Raw genomic sequence first — 26,442 nt, 5'->3', positions numbered from 1 at the left:
TGGGCCGTCAATTATGAACATTTGGGAGTCGGTGGGGGGGGGCAACCGCTTATCCAAGTGTTTTCTCCTGCCAGCAGTGCTCTGGTTTGGAATGTCAGTGTGATTAGAACGATTCCCTCCGGCCGCCTTCAGTCCAAGCAGCTTCACACACACACACACACGCACACACACACGCACGCACACATATAATAATAAGAAATAAAAAAAGGTTTTTCAATTACGTTGTGAATAATAGATGGAAATGTGTTTAAAATCGATGTTGGATCATTGATTTACTGTCTGATCAATACTGATGCATTATTAAATGAGCCTTGCTGTACTCACAGCAGGACTTTATCCCGTCAGGTTAACTCTAATAAATTAAATTAATGTCTTTCTGAGGTTTTTGTACTCCCTGTGTTGTTTGTCCCTTTTCCCCTCCCGTACTCTCCAGCTCCGCTCAGGTGTTCCTCCCACTGATTGGTCACGAGGCTCACCTGGTCTGAGAGGAGCTCCTGATCCACCCGCAGAAGGTGAAGTCTTCTTTACGGCTTTTATAAACTGTTTTGGGTTGGATCATTTGCTGTCTGGTATTTCTAATGTTTACTCTGTTGACCTGTTTTCTTGTTGTTGTTGTTTTCTACATTGCAAACATCTAATAGATTCTATTTATTCTCCCTAACGTGCATTAAAAAGCATGTTTTGGGTGGGATGCGTTCATGCAGCTGACGCGTCATCACTGATTTAACGTGGTTTCACTGCGTCATCGGTCTGTGCGGCCTTAAATCTCACGACGTCATGATGTCACTGATTCAGAGCCATTAGGAGGGGGCTGTGATCTCCTCCTCCTGCCCCCCCCCCCCCCCTCCTGCTCCCTGCTGCTGCGCCTCCGTCCCGCCTCCTGCTCCTCTTGTCCCGTCAGGGAGGCTGCAGGAGCCGCACTCCTCCTCCTCCTCCTCTCCACATAGCCGCCCGGGCGTGCACCTTTTTGAACTCAACCATCCGGATTAAAGTTGTTTCATGGAAAGACGGGCTCCAAGCGCAGGTACGTGAACGCGACTTGATCCGGTTCTGGTGTGAAATGAAAATGACCATCAGGGTTTGTGCACAAATATCAAAAGAGGAACTTGTAATGCGCCGAAATCCCACATTTGTGTGTCTAATATAATCCCAGGAACAACGTGTGGGCTCGGGTCCAACTTGTTGCCTCTGGACCGGTTCCGTAATCTGATTCTGGTGAGAATCCTGCAGGCTGAGCCCTCAAACAAGTGACAGGACCCGCACGCTTCTTCCAGCCCGAGCCATTTCCTGTGCGCGCTATTGATTTTTGTTCCCTTCAGAGGACTAATGTGTTCTGCAAACAGCGCAGTCAAATGTCTTTGATAAACATCCCTCCGCATAAATGTACCACTTACAAGCTTCACCGAGGGCCAGGGGTGCAGCTAGAAGCAGTTTACCGGTGCCCATGCCCCGACAGAATAACCCTGTCGTATTTTGTTAGATTGGTGATAACAGGAGAAGAGTGGTTTTAATTTGGTGCTGATGTAAAGATTATCCATGTCGGAGTAGGACAAAATATTCTGGTGACATTGCTGGAAAATAAAAAGTAAGTCATTTTGATAATGAGGACGATCAATTTTAAATTGTGCAATAAAATAAACTGACCAGATGCTCCACATTCCTCATTTTAAAGACAGCCACTCGTCTATTTCAAGTTCACTCACAAAGTCCGTGGAAATGATTTACTGAAGGAATAAAAATGTTTTTTCTTGATGTTGTTTCCTTTTCGATTATTGTTATTGTGGAAAACAGAAGAATTCTTGCTTGGAATGTGTTGAAATCGATATTCGATGTAACGTCTGTAGATTAGTCGGCTAAAAAAAGAAAATAAATCTCGGACACGGAATGTCTCTGTGTTTGCAGGACAATGGGGTATGGGCAATTCCTCCATCGGCGGGGGGGCGAGGAGGACCAGGTCCACCTCAACGTGGGCGGCGTGCGGCACAAAGTGGACCCGGACACGCTGCTCCGCTTCCCCCACACCCGCCTGGCCCGCCTGCTGCGCTGCCGGGGCGAGGCGGCCATCTTGGAGCTGTGCGACGACTACAGCCCGGCGGAGGGCGAGTTCTACTTCGACCGGAACCCCCGCGTTTTCCTGTGCGTCCTCAACTTCTACCGCACGGGGCGGATCCACGTGATGGAGGAGCTGTGCGTCTTCTACTTCAGCCAGGAGATCGAGTATTGGGGCATCCCGGAGCTCCACCTGAGCCCCTGCTGCACCAACCGCTACCACGAGAGGAGGGCGTGTCTCCAGGACGGCGACTGGGATGCCAGGAGCGACGACGACCAGCAGCAGCTGAGCTTTGACTCGTCCTTCGAGGAGCTCTCCGCTCTGGACAAAGACATGGCCGAGTTCGAGGGCGCCTGGTGTGCCGACGTGCGGAGCTACGTCTGGCTCCGGCTGGAGGATCCGGGTCACTCCCGAGGTTCGAAGGTCATCGCCGTGGCGTCCCTCAGCTTGGTGTTGACCTCGATTGTCGCCATGTGCGTCCACAGCATGCCCGAGTTCCAGCGCGTGGACGAGAACGACCGACCCGTGGAGGACCCGATCCTCGCCGTCCTGGAGGAGGTCTGCATCGCCTGCTTCTCCGCCGAGTTCATCGTCCGGCTGGTCGTCGCGCCCTCCTGCAGGAAGTTCCTCGGGAACCCTCTGAACGTCATTGACGTCGCCTCCATTTTGCCGTTTTACGCCACGCTGGCTCTCGAAACGGCCGACAAGGAGAGCACGGAGGAGAGCGAGGACTTGGAGAACGTGGGGAAGGTGGTGCAGGTTCTGCGCCTCATGAGGGTTTTGCGAATCCTCAAGCTGGCTCGCCACTCGGCCGGGCTTCAGGCGCTGGGCGCCACCGTGCGCCACAGCTACCAGGAGGTGGGTCTGCTCCTCCTCTTCCTCTCGGTGGGGATCTCCATCTTTTCGGCTCTCATCTACTCTGCGGAGAAGGGAGGGGAGACGGCGGATCTGGGGACCATCCCTTCGGGCTGGTGGTGGGCCACGATCACCATGACGACGGTGGGCTACGGCGACGCCTGCCCGGTGACGCTGGCGGGGAAGCTGGTGGCCACCGTGTGCATCGTCTGCGGGCTGTTGGTGGTGGCGCTGCCCATCACCATCATCTTCAACAAGTTCTCAAAGTACTATCAGAGGAACAAAGCCATGGAGGCTCAGGGCGGCGCCAAGCCCGAGAGGAAGGACCCCGAGCTGCCCTACTACAGCATCAGGGAGCTCTTCAGGGAGGGGCTCTACCCCTTCATCGGCGCGTTCCCCTTCGGGCCCGACGGCAGCAACGTGGGGGGCGACACCGACGCTTCCAGCCTCCAGGACATCGAGCTGTACGATAACGACGCGTGAACACGAGGCAGCGAAATGAGATTGGTGCCATTTCACCCTGCGAGAGCGGAACTCCATCACCCACCCCCGCGTCTTCCTCCGGCGGTTCGGCAGAGAAATATGTCGGCCGTAAACGTTACTTTTTCTGCTACTCGTGAAATACGCAGCACTTTAGCGGCGCTCTCGTGTTTCCAGGGCGTCTGAGGGGAATCGCCTGAACCTCGCTCGGAGGTCTGAAAGCCCATTTTCTGCTTGAGGAAACGCCAGCGATGCATGTCGGAGGCCGTAATGTTAATGTTTCTCAGAGTAATGCGCTGTATCGATTGGGCCGGACGCTCGGGGGCGGGGCACCGGACGGTCCAGAACCACCGGGGTTCTGTTTCGTGTGTGACTGATGCCGTGCCGCCTGCAGCTTAACGCATGTTCGCTCGCGTGGTGCCGATGGACGGAGGCCGATGTGCTTCTCGTTGGCATGCTGGGCGATCCCTCGGGCGTAACTCGCGCTAATAAAAGTGACACGAAAGAAACGCGCCTCTGGTTTGTGAGTACGTCGTGCCGCTCGTTTTAATTTACGGCCTTGTATCCACGCTGGCGCCACGCAGCACTTCCTGCCTGAGTTAATGCCTCTTCCTGGTCGGTGACGAGCCCGGGAACCGGAGCGGGAACTTTCCGTATCTCTTCCCCGCGTTGTGTTTCTATTGATTTCCTGTCAGCCGTTATCTCCTCCGGCTGGATAAACGTCTCCGAGGTGTCTCCTCTCAGAGAGCCACTAAATGTCACAGAAAAATGCCCGGATTTTGATGACATTTTGCAGAGGAAGTAGGAAGTAGGAAGTAGGAAGGATGGATCTGGGTACAGATGCAGACTCTGGACCGGTTTCTGCTTCTCAGTGGATCAGCATTAACGTAAAGCCTAAATAAAGGGAAGTGACGACGGGGATGCGTTTGAGGCATTGCAGGATTATCGTTGGGTATAAAAGGAAGTCAACTTTGCCATAAAATGTTTTATGATGAATTCCCAACCTAAGAATAAAAGACTGATTTAACTCGAATGTCTTTCCTGGAAAGAAAACTACTGATTTTGGGACATTTGTAATCGTTATAATTTGAAGTTTTTTGAGCAGTAATCAAAGTATTTCAGGACAGGATGTTTCAATCACGTTTCACAGAGCTTTTTCTTCTTCTTTGTTGTTTCTGAAGACATTTTTTAATGTCTTAAAGCTAAATTAGCCATTCAAAAACGTGGATTTAGGTTTAAGTTAAAGTTTCGAGACGTGAGCGACTTCAATCAGGCGGCTAACGTTAATATAAAAGGAAGGAAAAAAGATCAATTTAGACGTGTAAAGGTCACAGGGACACGCAAATGTCACCTTTTGGTAAATGAAATGGAGAGTTGTTCCGCCTCGGGGTTCCTCTAAACTTTAAACGAAGCGGCCACCTCCACGACTTTCACCGCCACGCCGCCGCTGGATCAGACAAAGTCTTCGACCGAGCTGATTGGATGCGGTGGAGCGACATATAAAGTTATGTTCCCCCGGCTTCGTTGTCACGGCGATTCCTTGTCGCTAAAGGCATCGTTTCCAAAAGATAAGTGAGGACCTGCTCCAAAGTTCAAGGGTTAAATCAAAATCTCTCGGCTCTTTTCCAAACTTCCGAACATTTTATAACCTCGCGCGGAATTTCATGGCGATCCGTTCAGTAATTTCTGCGGAATTCTGCAGACAAAAATCAAATGAACTCGAGATCATGTGTTTCTCTCTTGTCCCACCGTATGACAAAAGACAAAACCCCAGTAGGACCAACTTGACCTTTACTTGACCTCGGCCGCCGCAGTGGGACTTCCTCGCCCGGCGGATAGTCCCCTCCATTACTGTCCCTTCGGAAATTAAGACGCGGAGCTAATCTATCGTCCCCATGTGTCTCCTGGGGTGTCTCTGATGGGGGGGGGGGGTTCAGGCCTTCACGTCACCCGACCTCGGGATATTTGCCTCCACAGAGGCGTTTGTTTGGATAAACCGCAAAGGTTGTCTGGGCGTTTTAAAACTACAGTTTTATTCTGAAAGGCTCATTATGTAAAAGGACCATTAATTCAAATTAAAAGGCTGGTAACGCACATTCTCCTGAATAATGTCTCATTAATTTCTATCTTTTGCTTTTAGTCTGGAGGAGTTCTCTATTAATTGCGAGCTAACATGCGTTATAGGATTTGATGTTCTACTTTATAAATGATTCAGTCACTGAGACCTGAGCCGGGTCCGGGCCGGGACTCCTAAAGACGACCTGTCGCGGCTCGGATGATGGGCTGGAGGCCGTAAAGGAGGACAGGACTGATGAAGAGGAGGAGCGTTCAGAGGAAGCATCGCATGGATTCTGTCTCCAGTAAATCCTGACCGCAGAGGACGTGGATAATTAGTCATTCAAGTCGTTCTGCACAAAGAGAATCCAGATGCGCTGACCTGCCTGCCTTCGGCCCGCGGGCCGTCAGCAGGTACGCGCATGAGTTTTTAACGCCGAAGAGCAAACACGCATCCGATGAAACCGTCGCCTGAGCGTTACAGCGTGCAGATCTGATGGAAACGGCTTGTGCTGCATAAATGTGTCGATAAACATCTGTAATTCAAAATTAATGCAAACGGGCAGCTTAATTAAACTGCTTTGGCCCCTCTTTGGATGCGACCTGTCCTGATCGCTCTCCGATTGGACGTTGGATTTACCGGCGCGGCGTCTTCCATGGAGACGGGACGGAGGGCCTCGCGCATCTTTTGATGTTAATATTAATGGCGGTGTTGTTGTGACCAATGGCCTTGATCTTTGCAGATGTGCTTGAGAGAGGAGACTCGGAACACAATAGCGGATGGCGGCGGATGGAGACGTCCGGATGGAGGTCGGAATGGAGTCCGAAGCAGCTCGTTGTTTCACGCAGAGCCAGAGCTCGCTTGGAGGGTCCAGATATGGGCGTGATTTGGGTTGCAGCTCCGTGAGTAATGGGCAGCGACAGTTTGTGTACCTGAAAATGTAAACTGAACTGGACGCTTGATTTAGACTCCGGAGAAGCAGAGGAGATGTTCCTGTTGATGGAATGCGTGCAGACGTGGCGCGATAAAGTGCTGAGAGAGGAAATGAGATGAGATGTTGGGTTGTAGGATAGAATAGAATAGAATAGAAAGTCTTTCTTGTTATTGTGGATACACAACGAGATTAGGAGCTCGTCTGTGAATCCCTGCCGTCGTTGTGTCGTCTGCTGCTAAACAGGCCAAGGATTTCCTTTGTTTTATTGATTTTAGTCCCATGCCGATGTAAAGCGCGTATATAAAGGGACATTTTAAATTCTCACTAAGTCGTTTTTGGTAAAGTGAGAAGTGTTGTTTATTATCACAGTGAGTGTTGAGGTGGGGTGTCCCTTTCTTGTGCAATACCACAGTTGGCCACTCGGGGAAAGCTATAAGCTAATCAGACACAGCTCATGCATTAAGGGAGTCAGTCTTAGCATTCTGTGTGCACTAATGTTTTAAGATTAGCAGCTGTAAGGGAAAGAAATGTATATAAAAAAACATTTTTGGAATCTTTAGGATTTTTAACTCCTCTCTAGCCAGATTGAGTTTATCAGAGAATGCTACATTTAGCTAGGAGTGTCCTTTTCGTACTAAAAAAACTTGCTTACACTCTTAAATAATGTTAGCATTGATGCTACACACGGTGTGGATGGTTGGCCGTCTCTGGGTGGCCCTGCTATGCGCTGGCGACGCGTTCGGGGTGTACAACACCTCTCACCCATAGCAAGCTGGGATGGGGTCAGATTGAGGGAGGCCCCTCTGCGATCCAGCTCTGTGTTCACTAATGGCGCTCCAGCTTCTCGCCTGGATCGATCACGGCTCGGTAGTGGCGAGGAAGTCGCAGAGTCAACAAATCAGGACGCAGCCTTGGGTTTTACGCCCTCGCTGACATCGGCTCGCACTCCATCACGTCCGGGTGGTGACCCCCCCCCCCCCCCCCCCCCGAAGGTGCAGGTCAACGGAGAAGACGGTGGATCACGGAGATAAATCGGCGCTTCCCCTCTGAGAGGCGAAGGCCGCGTGACTGATTCAGGAACGCCGGCCAAGATAAACTGTCGACTCGGAGGTTCGGGAGAAGCAACCTCCCACAGCAGGAAACATGCTGATGCAGTTAATAAGAAGAGTGGGGTCATTGGGGGGGGGGGGGGCACAGGAAAGTCATTGCAGTAATTAGCATTAGAGATACGTTTAAAGGTCAAGCGTCAATGTAAAAGAGGTTTCTAGTGAGGCGACCTTGATTTATAGCATCAGCAGGACTGAGTCGGGGAGGAACGGGGGCCCGATCCGTACCCCAGAATCATTGGGCCCTCTTCTGATGATCTCTTTGCACACTTACAGGAATATTTGGGAGGATGACGATGCTGCGTAATGCGCTGACGGCTTTTCATTCTCCAGATGAAGAGCCCAAACAAAGACGGCTCAGAGGACGGGAGTCTAACCCGGTTAATCTCCTCGGGACCTGGGGAGTCGGTGATGAGAGGGGGGGGGGGTTGTCCTTCCCGACCTCAGGACGGGAAGCTTTGCGTCTCCGGAGGACGACAGGTTAAACTTCACACTCTAACAGTTCATTGATGCCACATCTCCACATTTAGGCCCAAATGTCATTCAGAACCAGACCTGGAAAAACCAGATTAATATATGGCGGTTGTGTTTTCCTTCAGGATGCAGGAACGTATGCTATCAGAATGTTGTTTACTATAAAAGAAGGTTCTATATTCACATTTATGGATGTATTGAGATAAAGGAAAAGTGTGAGGATTTCCCTGCTGCATTCTGAGCCGCTGCTGCCCCCCGCAGGTGGAACAATGTTCCTACACCAACAAAATGAAAACACTTCTCAGAACAGATTTGAGTTTTTTTAATAAACGTTTCAATTCACAAGTTATATTGCAACGGACATGATTAGTTTTTATATTACCAAAATCATTCAAAGACGCAGTATCATAAATATATGGCGCTCTCATATATATACCTTTTTGTACATCGTTTTGAAGGTCCCTTTATTGTAAAACCGACCTTTAGGTCTGAGGGAAATCTGCAAAAACTCTGCACAGTGTTCAATTTTAAATAAAAGCTCATCCGTCACACGTCTTTAAAAAAGGCCTGCTGAGATTCATTTGATCTTAAGTTCTTACGGCTGAACTTCTTTTATCAAGTTCTCACCCTGACAAACATTTTACATATTCAATTAAATAAAAAGGGCATAAAAAAGCAATATTGTCAACAACAAAAAAGCAGAAGCATGTAGTATAAGTGCATTTTCAACAAAAATAAACCTCTGAAAAAAAGACGGCTAGTGTGGCGTGTGACGGAACCGGCGCCGGCCAATGACGGAGCCCGAAGCCCGACGGGAAGACCTCGTTATGACCCGGCAGCCTCTTCCCAGCCCTCCCTTCACGTTTGGACGTCCGGCTCCACCTTTCCATCCATTTGCCTCTCAGTGCCAGTCTTCGTCGTCGTCATCATCGTCGTCTCCTCCCGCCTCAGACGAGTCTTCCTGGCTGCTGGCCTCCGCCTGCGCCGCCATTCCGTTCCCATTCCCTCCACGATGAGCCGCCTCCGCCGCCGCCTCCGCCGCCTGCCTGACCCGAGCTTCGGCCGCCGCCTGCTCTTGTTCTTTCTGCCGCAGCGCTGCAGCCTTCTTCTCCTGCTCTGCGTGACTCTTCATGTGGGCGCTGCGACTCTTCACTTTATTGAACACCCTGCAGCACAGAAAGACAATGATGGACCACGAATGCACCTAAAAAAACTACAATAAGGACTACAGATCTGCCAAAAGCTGCAAATGACGACTCCTGCACGGAACGAGCAAACAGTCTGAGGTACATGTGGCGTATGATGCCAACCGATGCATCCCAGCATGCACCAGCTGTGCAAGCGATTGGCTAATCGATCAAAGTTCAGATTCTAAACCCTCAGAGATCCTCCTCCTCCTCCTCCTCCTCTTCCTCAGCTCTACTGTACCCAACGCCCTCCAGCCAACAACCGGTTGAAGCTGAACATTTACTTCGACATTTTGTTCGTACCTGCCACATTTCTTGCACGGGAATATTGCGTCCGGATCCTGGGGGGGCTTCGCCGCCACTTTGCTCTTCTTCGCTGCGGGCTCGGCCCGATGCCGGGGAGCCGCCGGCGCCGACAGCGGAGCCTCCGCCTTCGAAGTGTCCGACTCTTTGATCATCACCACCGTTGCTGCCTGAGGAGGATGAAGCGTTTTACATCAGTGACGGCACCTGGCGGGCGTCCGTCTCGAGCCCGTGGGCGTTTCCAGGCGCGCTCCAGGTCGTATCGGGCCACGCGAGAAACGCAGCGACACACTTACGTAGTCGTGAGCCTGCAGCGACTGAGCGACCCTCGCCCGGTGGCCGCTGTCCTGGATCTCGTAAGACACCTCCTTCTTGTCGTCTCCGTCGGTCGGCTTTGACTGCTGCGAACTCTGAAAACCGCAGAAAGACGAGGATTAGAATATTCCTGGATCCAGGTCTTTGGCTCCGCCTCTTTCCATTCTGTCTTAACCGTACGCGCGTCTATTATCTTCTACCTTAACTTCCACCACGGCCTCCGAGAGCTTCTCCGCCGGGGAATACGGCGGGCCGAAGGTTAAAATCCCGCTTCGGCCGATCTTCACCTGTTTCTTGTAGGTGTAGTAGAACTCCACGCACTGCGCCACGGTCTTGGACTGCACCTTTAAACCCAGACAATGAACAGAATCTTCAAAGAACCCGTCTAAAACTAAGACCCGTAAAATCGGCGCTGAAATGCAACACGCGTACCAGTTTCTGCACCATGAAGAAGTCCTTCCTGTAGGCGGAGATCCCCTTGTTGAAGTAGCGCTTCTCTTCTGCGGTCCAGCAGTCGGAACCTGGGGGCGAATGAAGCTTCATTTAGGGCACGCCCACGAGGGGGGGGGGGGGGGGGCAGAAACGGAGGGAAGAGACTCGCCTGAGTAGTGATAACCTGCCAGGTGGTGGCCGTTGGGGAAGACGGGGTCCTGAAGGATCAAACGCTGCAGCGTTTCCTGGAGATAAAAACACAGCGTTGGAAAACACGCCTTCAGGAAGGCACTCGAAGATTTTCATCATTTGCAGCCGAACATTCCGCAAATTGTTTCACGATCCGCGATACTCACAAGGAAGTCCCCTCCGCAATCGTGGAAGCAGTGCAGCACCACTTCCTGGTTGGTGCCGCCGCCGCTGAGCACACTGGAACACGCCAAGCTCATCAGATTCTCCACTAGGAAAACCGGACGGGAGAGGAAGAGAAGAACGGATTAGCGAGCACGGGGGGAGGCGGCCATAAAAAAAACGCTCCCGCCGAGAAAAGTAGGACAAGATACAAACTCCTCGCTTGGTCGCGGGGCGTGGCGTGGGCGTCGCCCACCGGGAGCCACACCAAGTCGGCCTTGTGTTGGTCTAAATGGGAGGAAAGCTGATCTTGTAAGTCCGGAATGTCCGCCTGGTACCGCTGCCCGATGTTGATGCGCCTGGACGAGTGGAACAGAAAGCGAGGAGGGTTAGCAGGCGCGTTGGGGACCCGGCGAGGCCTGTAGGGGGGGGGGGGGGGGCGGTACTTACGGTTCAAGGCTAATGAGGGCGGAGTCAGTGATCAAGGGCAGAACGGGAGGCGTGATGTCCGAACTCGCTGAAAGCACCACAGAAACATCATTTCAGGGATTTCTCACGAGTAGAATTAGCAAACGGACGCGTCGGAAAGGTCGGACTCACCGGAGCGCAGCAGGCTGCGCTGCGCCGACTTGGGCGTGACCTGGGGGGGCAGGATTTGGTTGCTGGCCATGTTGGTCAGGAAGGTGGAGAAGTAGAGCCCAGAGCCCTCGCGGACCGGGGACAGGATGGGCGGGGGCGTGTACGGCGGCAGGCCGGCGGGGTTGTCCGGGAGGCGGATCGGCGAGCGGAGGTTGCTCTGGTAGGAGGTGATGCTGGAGTAGAGCGATGGCGGAATGAAGGCGGGCGGCTTGGGCGGAGGGATGATGAGCGGCTCCGGGCGGGGCCGGCGCTTGAATTTGGATTTTCCATCCTTGTCCGGCCCCGGATCGTTTTCCCCATCCTGGACGGGAGAAGACGAACCTTCAAGTTAGAACGGTTTCAGGATGCTACGGTGCGTTCAGGCGCGCCTCGTAAACTCTTAAACCGGCAATATAGCTTTAAAAACATAAATATAATCAAAGCCAGGGGAAGCATCTGATGCAAGTCCAGCTGTGCGAAATGCTTCCCCACAATTCTTTGCCGGAGCTTCGAACCGATGACCCACCAGAGTTTCCGGGGAGCGACACAAAAATGTGAAATCCGTGCGATCGGAACGCGTCTACCGGAAACCAACCGTGGAGTTTCTGAGCGATCGCCGACGGGCCACGATGACGGAGGCTTTGCACTCGGACGGCGCCGCGGGCCGCTCGCCGGCGCCGGGCCGTCCCTGAAGCCATCCGCTCGGAGGAGTCCGGTGCACCGGCACGGACACGGGGATGACCAGAGGCACCACGCCGGCCTGTCTGCCTGCAGCGCCGTCCTCCTGTTGGGTCACAGAAAGGCAAAAGATGAGGAGCGCCCACCAGGGGGGGGGGGGGGGATCCTGACGAAAAAGCAAAGGGTCACCATTTCTGTCGATTCAGTGGCTGAAACAAGCCCCTCTTCTCCCCGTGCGTTCCCCAGATAACCGATCTCGCCAATCGACCGTTCGACTAGATCGATGCCGCCGCCAGGCCGCAGATTAAAAAACTAAAACTAAAACCTCACGACCTGCAGGAGCGCCTCAACTCACGTGTTTTATAGAAACGCACGAGACCGGGCCTCCTGTTCCCACACGGCTCCGTAGGCGTGCTCACAGCGCTCCGGTATTTATAGTCCCGCTGATAAAACCGTCGACGGCAGTGAAACGAAGCTTTTTTGTTTTTATGTATTAATTTACAGCAGATAAATCAAACAAAAACAAAGAAAGCAAGAGGCGGGGTTTAAAGTTGAACCTAAAGCCAGAGAGGCGCCACGGTGCAGCAGCGATATCAAACCTGTTCGGCGTGTGTGTGTGCGTGTAGGTGTGTGTGTGTGTGTGTGTGTAGGTGTGTAGGATTATGGGAGTGCAGCAGGTTGACAGCTTGACCCCTCCCTAGCGCTGCCGAGTGACTGGGAACGAGTCTGAGGAATGTGGAGGTGTGCAAACATGCAGCGGCTCCAACTGTACAACCGGCATGCAAGCCCCGCCCCCCCCCCCTCCCCCCCGCGGGGAGCGTCGCACTTCCCGCAGCCGAGGGGCAAGGAATCGTTTAGCTAGTTTGCTTCCGTTTAGCAAAGCTGCTAAAAGATCAACAAGGCAGTGGGTGCGCCTCGAAGACAAACACTACTACCCCCCCCCCCCCCCCCCCCACATTAAGCTAGTGTTTGGTGCACGCCGCCGCCGCTAACGCAGAGCAGGGAGCTCAGAAATCAGTTTTGTAAAGCACAGGGAAGTTCTGCATAGCAACAAGGCTCTTCCTCTTTGTGCAGCTGCTGTTCCCGTCGTCATGTCTACCTTTTTTGGGGGGGTGGGGGGGGGGGGCTGATCTGAGTTAATGGCGTTCACGCGTCAGACTTAAAGCGGATTTTTTAACCTTTGTCGTTTTAGCAGGTTCCATCTTGGACGCCTGCTGCGCCAGCGTCTCCAGGTTGATCTCCTTAGACGCCCGTCTCCTCCGGCTGCTGATCTGAATCACGCCGCCGCCGCCGCCGCCACCGGTCGAAGCCTGGCTTTCCCCGCCTCTGCCCGCCGGAACGCTCGCCACCCCGTTCTGGGATGGCGGAGGCTCTTTCGATGCTTGGGACCAGATGTTCGTGGAGGCGGGAGCCAGAGGCGACTGGCCGTCCCTCGAAAGGCGACGCGAGCGCCGCGGTGCGGACGGCGACGCGTCCGCGGGCTCTGCGGGATTCGCGGCGCCCTTTTCGGGGCACGGGTTCTGCAGGGACGATGGGCCTTGGGTTCGAGGCTCCGGCTCCTGCTGCAGCGCCGCCGCCTCCGGAGACTGATAGGCGACGAAGTCTTGGCTTTGCGGCGGCTTCGGCTGCACTTGGAGCTGCGCCGCATCTTGCTGAGGCGCATTCTGTTGCTGCAGCTGCTGCTGCTGCTGCTGCTGCATGTGCTGCATGTGCTGCTGCTGCCGCTCCTGCAGCTGCTGCTGGCGATACTGCTGCTGCATCTGCTGCAGATGTTGCTGCTGCATCTGATGCTGTTGGATCTGCTGCTGCTGCAGCTTCAGCTGGTGCTGCTGATGCAGCTGCTGCTGCTGGTGATGCATTTGCTGCTGCTGCATCTGGTGGAGCAGCTGCTGCTGCTGTTGTTGTTGTTGTTGTTGTTGTTGTTGGCTTTTGGGCTGCTCTCCGTACACCAGGCTTGGGACGCCCTTGTTGCCGGGGTAGACGGAGTAATAACCGGACGACAGCTGCTTGCTGGGCCTGAAGGTCGCCTGGAAGGGCTGCAGCATGGGCGCCTGCAGCGTGTGAGGAGGCCCGTGGGCTTGCCCTTGGAGCTCCACCCCTTTATGGGCATGCTGGTAGGCCTGCAGCTGAGCCTGATGCATCGCAGCTGCAGCGTGCTGCTCCCATTCCAGCCCCCTCCCCGGAGCCTGAGCCTGGTTAGCATCCCTGTAGGCCTCAACGGGCCCCGGCAGCTGCTCCCCGCCTCCCCCTAGTGGCAGAGCGACACCCTCGTGGACGCCTTTGTGGAACGCCATCCCCTGACCCCCCCTGACATTCACTCCGCTTACATACGGGCCAAAGTTCTGCCCCCAGGCGGTCACGGGCGCTTCCTGGGTCCAGCCGGGGGGCTGCAGAGCGTCCTGCTGCATCCACTTCACCGGGGCGGCCTGCTGGAAGTGCGTCTTCTCAGGGTTGTAAACGCCGGAGCCGCTCGCGGAGTCGACGTGGCCGGACTCGACAGCCGGGGGCCCCATGCCGTAGTAGCCCTCCCCCGAATGCTGCACGGGCTCCTTCATCGCCGCGGCCCGATGCTTGCCACTCTTGTTCGTATTAACTTGAGGAGGAAGACTCATAATATTACAGACTTGTGAGACTTCGGTGCGTGCCTCTGCGGTGCGTTCTCACTGGGGGGGCGGGGGGGGGGGGGGGTTTCTGGAGGAAATATAAATCCTTAGGGGAAAGTCCACGGCGGCGAGAACTCAACCCTTCTTCCAGAGCGAAACCTGCCGTCCATTCTTCTTTTTATGGTGCAGAGGAACCTGGTGAGAGAGAGGAGGGGGCGGGGGGGGGGGGGGTGAGATACTTTCCTTTTCTCTCCAGACAAGCATACAAAGAAGAAATCGAAGCATAAGACGGGCAAGTAGAGCAAGACAGGAGAATCAGTGTGCGCGTGCGTGCGCGTGTAGGCGCCTCTGACGTCCAGGTGCGCGCAAAGACCTGTAAAGTTTGAAAGCAGCAGCAACGAGGACGCGCATTCAGCATAACGAGAAATACAGGAAATGAAAGGGTGCTGGTGCAATCTCCAAAGAGATAGCCAAACAACGCGCGCACACGCACACACACACACACAGCAATGAGGGAAGCGCGGAAAGACCCGAGCGCTGCCAGACGAGCCAGCTGCTCGGCACGCGTCGGTGGAGACGGTGGCCGTACCTGATCCGCGGCGCGCAGGGCTCCGCGCGGAGTCGCTCCGGTTTCGATCCAAGTCGACTGCGTGCCGCTCCGTGAAGGGATTGCACGCAGGGAGTGTCATAACTCCGGTAACCCCCCCCCCCGCGCAACCGCCACCTCGAGTTTCGCAGCGCGCAATATGGCGCACAGGCAGAGTCCTCAATCCAACGGAAACATAATCCAAAGTCCGGAGAGGCGCGTTTACGCTTTAGTCACTCCGTTGCGCAGCGGATCCGCAAAAACTGCGCTTCAGGAAAAACAACACGTCCACAACTTTAACCCCCCCCCCCCCGCGCGCACGTCGAACGCGCGAGAACTGCGCCCGCGCAGGTTACTCTGCGCAAGATTTTGGACGCCGGAGCGAAACTCGGGATTTAACTGAATCCGGAAAGGGTGGAAAACGCTGCGAAAACTGCGCAGACACGCAGAAAGTTGCGCTGCGTGGAACGCGCCGCCTCACCCCGAAGCAGGGCGACTCACATCCTGTTATCCAATCCGAACGTCGGGCCACGCCCATTACTGCATCCGGGTGCGTTTGTTTCATACACACGGGGATGTCCCCGGAAGGCGGAGTCAAGAAATAATAATCAACACGCGGAAACAGCGTGTTGCGGTTAAAAACTAAAAACAGGAGCGTAGAAATACTGAAGATCAAGCAGCACCAACAACATTTAAATTTATATAAAATATTATTAAATATTTCACTAATTTAAAAGCAGTTTTAAGACTTTTTCACTACATAATCAGGATTTGGATTATTTTATCGTACGTGATATAGCTTGAAATTTGGCTCTCGATTGTGATGACATTTTACGAAATTAATATGGCCTGATAGGTTTTATTATAGCATCATGGCAAAATAATAATAAGTAATATATAAATACATAAATACATTTTAGAAAGTCGTTCTGTTCATCAGTGAAAAGTAAGAATTTATGTCTGAGTAAAAAATAGATCCAGGAAAATCATATTTCTGTTAATGACTTTTAAACTGCTGATGATAAAGACTCCAGATTCTCAGATTCTCTTCATTCAACGTCACCATGGCGACACCACCGGAGTGTGCGCTACCCTGAGTGCACTATTACAACAATTGATGATCTCCTGTTCCAGAAATCTGATTTTACACAGCCTGGCAGCCTCTTTGGCCTAAAATAAAAGTCCAATTCAAGGACACTGAGACTTAAAATGATGGAGTTGTGCTTTGGATTATACCAAGAATGATGTAAAAATATACTTTACACATAATTATTTTATTACATTAATATATATTTCAGTTTCAGGATTGGTCGGAGTTTCGAGACGTGGCTGATGGGCTGGGAGTTTTCCACGTCATTCCTCATCGGACAGCAGCCTCCAGTGGCCGGAGGGACGGTTTGCACCAAGTTTACAGCAGCAGGATGAGCAGGCAGATGAAACATCTGGAACATAAAGGAATCTTTTAGCAGGAATGTGTGTCTGTGCAGATTTGTGTTGCAGTTCATCACTGCACTGCATCACTGGGGAGGCAAGGGGGGGGGGGGGGTCCTCCTGTCTCAATCCAAGATGAATAGGGGAGGGGTTGCATCAGGAAGGGCATCCGGGGTCAAAGGTCTACTGTGGCAGCCCAGGGGCAGTAATAGTAGGCATGCAGGGCTAGTTCGTGCTTTATATGTCGCATCACGTTTCGGACACACACCGGGGGGGGGGGAATTCAGGAAGAAAGTTGTCGGTTGGGTAAAGGGGGCCTGTGCCCCGGTGCAGCTTCGTGTCTAGCAGCGGCCCTGGCTTCCTGCTAGCGTGACTTCTCTGTTCCAGAATGGCGCAGAGCTCCTTCCCTTCTCCGCCGGGCTACGGGGCTCTCGAGTCGGCGTCTGCTCGGAATCTGCTCGGCGTCTGCTCGGTGTCGCGGTCCGTTCGCTCCTCTCCGCCTCCGGGATGCAGGAGTTCGAGGACCAACCGGGAGAGACTAGCCCTGTGACGTCACCACATCTGCTTTGGCTCGAGCGCTGGGCATCGCTCCCTAGCCGTTAGCTTGCTAGCTAGGGGCCCTTTTTATTGTTTTTTGCTGAAATAATTAGCTTCTTGGAATGACCTGCCTCAGCGAGAATATACCGGGAGCATGGAAACCGTTTGCATTTCACACCGCAACCGGACACGCAATCCCGTAACGAAGCCAGGTACCGCCACCGGTTGTCTTAGCCAAAGATGCTAGCTAGCTTGTTTGCATGACCGCCGCCGCATTGAACGCTGCGCTGGATTAGCCTCTCAGCGGCTAATTTATTCAAACAGCCGGCTGATGGAGGATAATACAGGGGGGTTTGTTTTGCGTTTACTATGCTTTTTTTTGCGGGGTGGGGGGGGAGTTGAACAACCACCATGATGCTAGCCGCTGTCTCTGCATCAGGCAGTGATTAACCACGGAGGCGTAAGCTAGCCTTTGTAGCCACCCGGCTAACCGGCACTATCCCCGCTTCTACCGGGCTCAATGGACCGCCGCGCAGTGATTTTTATCTTATCCGGGAGGAAACTGAACGGATTTTTTAATGTTTCGTTCTGCAGTGAGGGGCTTTCGCCACTGATGCCAGGCGCAGGCTGGAGCTGAGAGCTGTCGGGATGAGTGCGGCTGGAGAGCACACGGACATCCTGTCAGTAGCAGACGTGGTGAGAGACAGATGGAAAGTGGTAAGAGATAATCACGCAGGACAGACACGCGTCCCCGAGGACAGATCGCACTTTGAGAAAACTCTCGTCCTCCTTTCAGCTGAGGAAGATCGGAGGAGGAGGCTTCGGGGAGATCTACGAGGTTTTGGACCAGCTGAGCCAGGCTACGGTGGCCTTGAAGGTGGAGTCGGCCCAGCAGCCCAAACAGGTGCTGAAGATGGAGGTGGCTGTGCTGAAGAAGCTGCAGGGTGAGTGCTGCGGCGGCGGCGCAGTTTACCGATCACGAAGGGCGCTGATCCGCTAGCTTATCCATGAAACATGTCGACAGGGAAGGATCACGTGTGCCGCTTCGTGGGCTGCGGTCGGAATGATCGCTTCAACTATGTGGTGATGGAGCTCCAGGTAGGATCGATGCGAGTCCACCATTTTTGTTTTTGCGAGTCGCAAACGTGACGTCGGACGCTCTCCTCCCGTCTTCAGGGGAGGAATCTGGCAGATTTACGCAGGACCATGACCCGCGGCACCTTCTCGGCCTCCACGACTCTGAGACTCGGCAAGCAGATTCTAGAGGCCATCGAAAGCATCCACTCTGTGGGCTTCCTGCACCGGGACATTAAGCCCGTGAGTTCTCCTTTCATACGTGCCGGTCCAGCTTGAAGCTGCAGACCGGCACGTCGGTCCGATGAGCCTTTGTGTGTCCGTGTTGTGCAGTCTAACTTTGCGATGGGAAGACTAGCCAGTACCTGCAGATGCTGCTACATGCTGGACTTCGGCTTGGCTCGACAGTTCACCAACTCCAGCCAGGAGGTCCGACCGGTAAGTGAGCCTCTTTTGTCATTTCCCAGAAATGTTTAAATGCCTTTCCTGAGAAACATTCGGTTCCTTTTTCTTTAGCTTTGTCGTAAATGCCCCCCCCCCCCCCCTTCATTTATTCACATACTCTCTTTCAGCCTCGTCCTGTGGCTGGCTTCAGAGGGACTGTGCGATACGCTTCCATCAACGCTCACAAGAATAAGGTGGGCTTGGTCCGACATCTTTTATTTCATTTATTTTTTGCATCTAGGTGATTAGTGATGACATCATCATCACTAATATGAAAGAGGAAGCAGTTTCATTGCACGTCGGCCGCTTCTCTCCATCTGCAGGAAATGGGTCGCCATGACGACCTGTGGTCCCTCTTCTACATGCTGGTGGAGTTCACGGTCGGTCAGCTGCCCTGGAGGAAAATCAAAGATAAAGTACGAGCCGGCGTAGATCGATTATTCGTGTTAAGTTGAACATTTAAAGTCTTACCGTCTCCTCTCGGCTCCCAGGAGCAAGTCGGGAACCTGAAGGAGACGTACGACCACCGTCTCATGCTCAAGCACCTCCCGTCGGAGTTCGGCGCCTTCCTGGACCACATCTTGACTCTGGATTACTTTACTAAGCCCGACTACCAGGTTGGCCTTTCTTCCTCTGTCCTCCCTGTCCTCTCCGTCCTCCCCGGCGGCCGCCCTGAGGCCCGCGGTTTCTGTGTGACAGCTGCTGATGTCCGTGTTCGGGAGCACCATGAAGAGCCACAACGTTCTGGAGAACGATCCGTACGACTGGGAGAAGTGCGACCCGGAGGAGATGCTGGCCGCCGCCGCCGCGGCAACCACCGCTCAGCAGTTCACCCGCCTCACGCCGGCGTACTTGGGGTATTTCCTCCGTTTCCATTCGCGTGCTGACTTTATTCAGACTAGAGATCTGACCTTCCTCCTCCTCCTCCTCAGCATGGCCAACGCTTCGGTGCTGCCGGGCGAGCTGCAGAGGGAGAACACGGAGGACGTCCTGCAAGGGGAGCGTCTCAGCGACGCCGACAACTGTCCCCCCATCCCCACGGCGACCGCTCAGGTCGGAGACGTATGGGAGGAGATGGACCGCAACCGAAACCATAAGCCCGTCCAGCCGATGATCAGGAAGGTCGGGACGACGTTAAGTTTAAATGTGACGATGATAACGCCCCCCCCATCCCCCAGCAAGTGTTGCTGCATTTATCTCTCCCGGGCTCGAACAGATTCGCCAGTAAATAAATGCATCAGGATCTTTGCCGTTTTTGGACTCGTTTTAATCTCCTCTTCCCAGGTGGTGAGTGAGGACGAACACAGTCAGAACCAGGGGAACCAGAGCCCCAACACCGGCTCCGTGCCGAGCTCTCCCAGACGGGTGCGCTCGGAGACGATGTTCCTGGAGAGGGCGGCGCCGCTGCTCCGGAGGATTAGACACAGCCAGAGCTTGGCGTTCGAGAAGAGGCTGGCGCCCGAGCCCAAGCCCACCATCGAGCGTTTCCTCGAAGCCTAGTTAGTGTCGACTCGCGTCACGCGCCACGAACATCGGCGAACGCACGCCGAGTCCACGTAACGTGTGCGATGTGTCGTTTCAGCTTGGGCAAGAAGCGTCCGCTGCTTCCTCAAGTCGGGGAGAAAGGCGTCCCCGAGAGGGGGCGCGGGCCGCGGATGCCCTCCTGCGACGAGGGGCTTTCCGGAACAGCCACCCCCGAGCTCCCGGAGGAGGCGGCCGTGAACCTCAGTCCCGTGCCTCAGGAAGGCAACTCCCAGGACCAGGAGTGGGTGATGCTGGAGCTGGAGCAAGGGAGCGGTTCCGGAGCCGCCAAGCCTCACCCGGACGAGCCGGGACCGCCTGCCGAGGCTCAGAACCAGAACCAGCCCCCTGAGCCGCGGGACGGCCGCAGCGCGGCGGCACCGACCAGTCCGGCCTCGTCACACATAACCAGCACCTGGTTGCTGGGCCACAAGAGACTGCCGGGAATGCTGGGACAAATGCCCTCGGTCATTACGGGAAGGACCCAGATGGACCAGGTAGGGATGAACTCCCGGCCCGCCGGCGGAGCGCCACGCCCCCCCGCACAGGAGAGGAGCGACGCAATAAAACCAGAGGCTGCGTCTGATAAATCCGGCGAAGTCGGGACGGACGGCGGTCGGGTGGAGTTGGCTCCGGCCAACGGCCCCGCTGCTCAGCTGACGAGCGACCGGGACCCAGAGAGTGATTCCGGCCTGCCTGACCGTTCCTCCGAGCCCAATCAGCAGCCTCAAGCGGACGCGGCGGGAGGCGCTATGGAGAACACCGTCACCGTCTCCTCCTCTCCTCCCCCGGCGCTGCTCAGGCAAAGAGACTCTCCCTCGTGCCCGAGATCGAGCCGGATCCCAGTCCGGGACTCCGGCGCGCCCCTGGACTCTCCCAGTAGGGACGTCAACCCGGAAAGGCGCAACCGCTGGAGCAGCCCGGCCCCCGGGTCCCCCACCCACTCCCCGTCTCCGTCGCTGTCCTGTGACAACCTGCCCGGCGCCTTGCTGAGGGACAGGCTCTCCTCGGAGCGAGGCTCCAGGTCCGACGGCGTCGGAGAAGACCCCCTGTCCCTGTCTTCCTCGTCGGGCAGTAAAAGTAAGATCCCGCGTCCCGTGAGCGCCACCTGCCTGCCCGACCAGCTGAAGAGCAAGCTTCAGCCTCGCCCCCCCGGTGGGAACCCGAACCTCCTGACGCTGAGCTACAGGTGGGTTGTGTGGAGGGTCTTTGATTCGGGCACGTTTCGCGCCTCTAACGGTCCATCGATGTGTCCACGCCCTCCAGGCGACGTCGGTTTCGGGTGCGAGCCAGCAGCACCAGCGACGCCGACTTCCTGGCCAGCCTGACTCAGCTGATGCAGGACCACAACGGGACGCTCTTCAGCCCGCGCAGCTCCTCCTCCTCCCTGCAGCGCTCACTGAGTTCCTCCCCCTCCCGCCAGGAGCTCCGCGAGGGGGGCGTGGCGCTGCAGGGACGCAGGCGCCCCCCGTCCTGCTTGGCCAGCCCCCCGCCCAGCCGCCACGCCCACCCACTCGACAGGTCCGGTGGGATGGGCCAGTGGGGCCACGGCCCCTGGGGGAGAGGTCCGATCCACGACGGTAAAGGGAATCAATAGCCGGCCGCCAGCATGTGTAAATACGGCGTTTACTCCAGAATGTACTGTATGTAATGTAAAATGTATGATAAATGATATTTATTTATTTATTCGTTCGATGTGTCTCAGAAAACTTGGCTTAACGCCTGCAACTGAGAAAAGGAGGACCGACTCTTCACCTCCCATTTTACTCCTCTTAACGCGCCGCGCTAGCCTACCATGACACCGAAACAAAATAACGGTTAATTAATTATGCTAACTGTAGATATGTACCATGAAGAATAGACTAGACGAACCGACTCGAGTAGCGATCGCTCATCTAGCGTCGCGGCGCAGTCGTGTGCTTTTCCTTCGCTAGAAACTGTTTTTTCACGCTAACGCTGTTGCCGTTTTGGAACGCTCATCCAAGTGCACTCGTACGCAAAGTATTGTAAAAGGGCATGAAGCGTCATCGCAGATTTGTTTTTTTTATTCATTTGTACAATTCGCTAAAACATGAAGGCATTTTTATTGACCTGCTTCTGATCAAATAGCATCATGATATAGAACAACGATGTATTTATTTCACCGAGTACAAGGAAGGAAAACTGATTTAACTTTGTCTCATTGTCGATGCATCTTATGTCATTTGAAATATATATTAAAAATTAAATTGCCTGTTTTCAAACAAATGTCCTTTCCACACGCTGTAATCTGTGATTAACCTTTCCTCATGCGCTCAGATAGATTTGCTTTGAACTTGTTTTACTTTATTTTTTCTGAGCCGTGAACTTTGATTTTATTCCGAGTGTCCACAGAAGAGATAGTTCCTTGTTTAGCAGCACTCAATCACTCTACTTTTACATGTCTTGTCTGAAAACAAATTTAAATTTAATGTAAAATGGGCACGGAAGTCTAGATGTAATTTGCGGGATTTAAAATCATCAATCGCCTCTCTTGAAAAATAACGCAACTCTGACATTGACTGGAAATACGGAACAAAATAGAGTCGGTAAGACAACTCTTGTAAAAAGATTTATCTATAATACATTTTGATCGACATTTTCTGTTCTTATGGAGAGTAATAAACCTGCATGTTTTGCACGACTGATAAAAGCATTGAGTCGTTTGAGGGGCCTATAAAATAACTAAATGTGCATAACATTTAGAATGCATTGTAATAATCCAGCAGCAGATCCACGGTGGTGAAGAAACAAAAATGGATCAGGCCCCGCAGGTCTAGAAGAGAGGCGCAGACTGTCTGGGGTCATCCGGTAGCACGCTGATGGAGTCCTCGGCCTTTCCACACAGCATGCAGAACATGGTGTACTCCTGCACAACACAACACACACTCAGAGACTCGGACAGAGGCAACAAACGACCAGGTGTCAGATTGCATCTTACCTGATAGTCATCAACAACCGAGAATGTGTATTCGTGTCTGGCGATGACGTGGTCGCAATTTTTACAGACGTCTGGAAGGACAACGGGAGTTAGCTTTTATTAGGCACATTTTAAACTTCCCTGTGTTCGAGTCTCTCGGACGTTCAGGATTATTTACACTACCTATAAAGGGATGCTACAACACCCTCCTCCTCGGCTCGCAGAAGTTTGGTTCCAATTAATAAAAACCACGGGTTAACATTTTAAGATCTACTGTGGGATTTTTACAAACACGGTACTGTGTGGGTTTTTTTTTTTATGCTTTGAGTATTGAAAATAATCCAAGCCTGAAAAATACCCTCAGAGGGGCATTAGGGTGGAGGATCTTCTCCACCACAATAAACGCTGGTTGTCTGCCCTACTGGGGGGAACAAGAGGAGAGACTAACGCTCGTATGTGACTATCTCCTCCCCATCATCGTCCTCTGCGGCTTTATTGCTGATCAGCACAAAGTCCCTCTGGTGGCATTTGGCGCAGCCCAGGTAGTTCATCAGGTAGGAACCATTCTCCAGACAGGTGTTGCCCTGGGTGAGAAACCACAGGGACATGCGTGTCAGTAGCAACTATTTTCATTAAATCATTAGGATACTTCTTAATGAACAAATGAGCTTGAGTTTAATTGCAAAGCATCGTCGTTTAATGCGGTTTATTATCTTCTTCACCATTAAGAACAAGAATGTCCCGTTTACTAGAATCCGGACCTCCTATTCAGATTAGCGTCAGCGTTACTCACGCATATTCGTAGCTAACTGCTAGCTTTAAAGTTACTAAGGTAACCTTAGCGACGGTGGTTAGCGGGGTTTCAAGGTCGGTTCGACTTACCCGGTCCGGGTATTCCTTTATTACACAACCGTTGCACATTTTAGCCCGATAACCTTTGAAATATTTGACACAAGCTAAAAAAGAAGCTAATTGTTATTTAGCCACAACGCCTCTTCCGGTTTGTCGGAGCAACAGGGCGGTGGGCGGGGATTGCGCCGCATTTCTTTTTTCCTTTTTTTTAATATTTATTCATATAGTTTCATTTCAAAACAAACAAATATAAGAAGAGTGTATAAAGGTTAGATATGTTCTTTTATAAAAGGCCATTGCGGAGAATGACAACGTATGCGAATGTCTGTCATATGTTTGTTGTATCATAAAACTTTATTAACCCGACGCCGAGTCAAGTTCTGAACTGCAACTCTTCTATTTTAGTCGCCATTTTTATGAATGTGTAGTTTCTTAATTAAGTACAGGCGTTTTTCATAACCATGATTGAATTAAGAATATAGATAATATCGGTATCTTTAAGAGAAAAATAATGGGCCGTGGTAGTTTAGAGCACGATTGTTACCGGAAGTAAAAATAATGATTCGCCGTCCCGCCATCTTTTGTATTTCTATGCATTGCATCCGGGTAGTTTCACGCTTGCCGAACGATTGGTCGACGCAGACGTAACGTAATGACGCCTGAGAATCATGGCTGCTGAGCACGAGTAGAATATAGTTGTTTCGTGAAATTCTCCCGGCTGATTAATTCCTAATTTAAATTCGACATTTTGTTGAGTATACAGCAGGTAAACGCCATTATGTTTTTCGCACTGCTTTTGTAAATTGTAACCATATCCGATGAGTCTTGTTATTATTCAAGTATCAAGCGTTTCTGCTAACGACGGCTAGCTTGGCAGTAGCAAGTGTGTTATTGGTCCACTTTAGGCGTGTTAACTGTTCTATTGGTGATAAACTGTATTCAGCATTGACGCTGAAGTCGATATAGTTAACTATATATATATATATATACTCTGTATAATGTTTACATTTCTCAAGCTTCACGTAATGCGTTGTGGTATTTTATTCTAATTTCTGCTGTTAGGAAATGATGGAAGATAAAACCCCAGACGAGATGGTGGCTAACCCCCCCGTGAAGAAGAAGAAGTGGAAGAAAAAGAAGAAAAATGTCCCAACTTCTCAGGAAACTGCAGAAGTCTACTGCCTTTTATGTCGCAGGACATATTTTAGACATGTAAGCGTCTATATAACCGAGAAATTAGCTGCTTGATATTTGAAATAAATGACATGCAGCCATTACAAAACATCCCTGATGCTGACGCTGTAATTCTGAACTACACAGGAAGGACAGGCGCACGTGCACGGAATGCTGCATCACAGGGAGCTGGAGGCGGCGCTGGGCATGTGAGTCATATCTGTTGTTGTTGTTCGTGTGAGACGTTTGACTCATAAAAGTGTGGAGAACCAGAACTGCACCAATTTAACATAAACATATCTAAGAGCAGGGCGCTTTTATTTCTTTCTTGATATTTAATTATATTTATACATCTCCAGGTATATTTTTACTTTTTGAATCTTGTTTTGTATTTTTGTATTTATATTAACTGTTTTATTTACTTATGTATATATTTTTATTTTTTTTCTCATTTTTTATTTTTTTTAATTGTTGCAGTTTCGGTCCTCCATATAAATGTACCAGTTTATCAAAGATATTATTTAAAATGTGATAGATCTGCTGTTACGTTGCTCCAACAGGAATGCGTGTCATGAGTGTCATGCGTGTCAGCTGACGTGCATGACTCTGGACATGTATGCTCAGCACGTCTCCACGGCGGAACACGACTTCAAGTTGAATGGCTTGATGTGTACGAATACAAAGCCGGTGTCCCTGCACAAGAGCCTGGGGGAGGAGACCATGAACCTGATCCTGACGAGGAACAAGACGGAGTGAGTGTCTCGCCTGTCCAAAAGATTGCGTCTGGCGTTTCATTCTCTCACCGATTGTTGTGTGTTTTTATTTTCCCCCTCATCGCAGGAAGATGGCGATGAAAAAGCAAGCGCAGCAAATGAATGAGTCGGATTATCAGAGGAAAGCAGAAAGGATAAAGATGGTGGAAAACTCAAAGACAAGACTGCCGAGTAATCTGGCTCAAGGCCACATCGAAGTGTGCTGTCTGGTGGGACCGCCCCATCGGCCTGCGGGGCAAGCTTGGCAAAAGGCCGTAGTTCATGAGCGGTTCGGCCTGTCGGATCGCCGGGTGAGGTTCATCCGCGACGACCGTCACACGACGGAAGACGAATCTGAGAATCCCCAAGCGGACGATCCAATTAGAAAACTACACATGGTCCAAGAAGCGCTAAATTACGTACCGGAACATAGAACCGCGCTCGCTTTCAGCCAGCAGGACGGCTGCGAAACGCCGTGCCCCGGTGAAATGGACTTCACCAGCGATCACCTCCCTCCCAACGGAGCGACCATTTTTGACGACAGCCCGAAGGAGAGGGGCAAAAAAAAAAAGGGGCCGAGCCGTCCCGCCCAACCTGCTCCATCCAACGAGTCTGCCGACGGCGTTCCCGTACGGGACGCCGACAGCAGCATCTTGCTGAGGCACATCAGAAGAGCGCTCGGCATCAGGGAG

At 52.6% G+C, this 26,442-nt stretch overlaps 4 protein-coding genes across 4 annotated transcripts; 2 read left to right on the top strand and 2 right to left on the bottom strand.

The window, feature by feature from the left end:
- The first annotated feature begins 1,906 nt into the window (after window positions 1-1,906).
- On the top strand, window positions 1,907-3,388 carry kcns3b (potassium voltage-gated channel, delayed-rectifier, subfamily S, member 3b). Its single transcript, XM_068754115.1, has one exon. The coding sequence runs from the start codon at window positions 1,907-1,909 to the stop codon at window positions 3,386-3,388; it is 1,482 nt and encodes a 493-aa protein (XP_068610216.1).
- A 4,874-nt stretch (window positions 3,389-8,262) lies between these two features.
- mideasa (mitotic deacetylase associated SANT domain protein a) lies at window positions 8,263-14,466 on the bottom strand. Its single transcript, XM_068753741.1, has 12 exons — window positions 13,018-14,466; window positions 11,753-11,945; window positions 11,144-11,503; window positions 10,994-11,060; window positions 10,760-10,902; window positions 10,549-10,652; window positions 10,362-10,437; window positions 10,187-10,281; window positions 9,961-10,098; window positions 9,742-9,855; window positions 9,446-9,615; window positions 8,263-9,121 (listed from the first exon to the last, which is right to left on the bottom strand). The coding sequence occupies exons 1-12, from the start codon at window positions 14,449-14,451 to the stop codon at window positions 8,857-8,859; spliced, it is 3,159 nt and encodes a 1,052-aa protein (XP_068609842.1). The 5' UTR covers window positions 14,452-14,466; the 3' UTR covers window positions 8,263-8,856.
- Window positions 14,467-17,644: 3,178 nt separating this feature from the next.
- ttbk2b (tau tubulin kinase 2b) lies at window positions 17,645-21,632 on the top strand. The gene is made up of 13 exons (XM_068754114.1): window positions 17,645-17,713; window positions 17,793-17,940; window positions 18,021-18,094; window positions 18,173-18,313; window positions 18,404-18,508; window positions 18,643-18,708; window positions 18,838-18,930; window positions 19,006-19,131; window positions 19,214-19,371; window positions 19,447-19,636; window positions 19,799-20,013; window positions 20,097-21,224; window positions 21,302-21,632. Exons 1-13 carry the CDS (start codon window positions 17,645-17,647, stop codon window positions 21,630-21,632), a joined length of 2,844 nt encoding a protein of 947 aa, XP_068610215.1.
- A 39-nt stretch (window positions 21,633-21,671) lies between these two features.
- On the bottom strand, window positions 21,672-23,982 carry churc1 (churchill domain containing 1). Its single transcript, XM_068753794.1, has 4 exons — window positions 23,856-23,982; window positions 23,422-23,557; window positions 22,995-23,065; window positions 21,672-22,922 (listed from the first exon to the last, which is right to left on the bottom strand). The coding sequence occupies exons 1-4, from the start codon at window positions 23,892-23,894 to the stop codon at window positions 22,830-22,832; spliced, it is 339 nt and encodes a 112-aa protein (XP_068609895.1). The 5' UTR covers window positions 23,895-23,982; the 3' UTR covers window positions 21,672-22,829.
- Between the last annotated feature and the right edge of the window lie 2,460 nt (window positions 23,983-26,442).

The sequence above is a fragment of the Brachionichthys hirsutus genome, chromosome 20, assembly GCF_040956055.1.
Source record: "Brachionichthys hirsutus isolate HB-005 chromosome 20, CSIRO-AGI_Bhir_v1, whole genome shotgun sequence".
NCBI lineage: Eukaryota > Metazoa > Chordata > Actinopteri > Lophiiformes > Brachionichthyidae > Brachionichthys > Brachionichthys hirsutus.
This window is presented reverse-complemented; position numbering and strand designations above follow the sequence as displayed.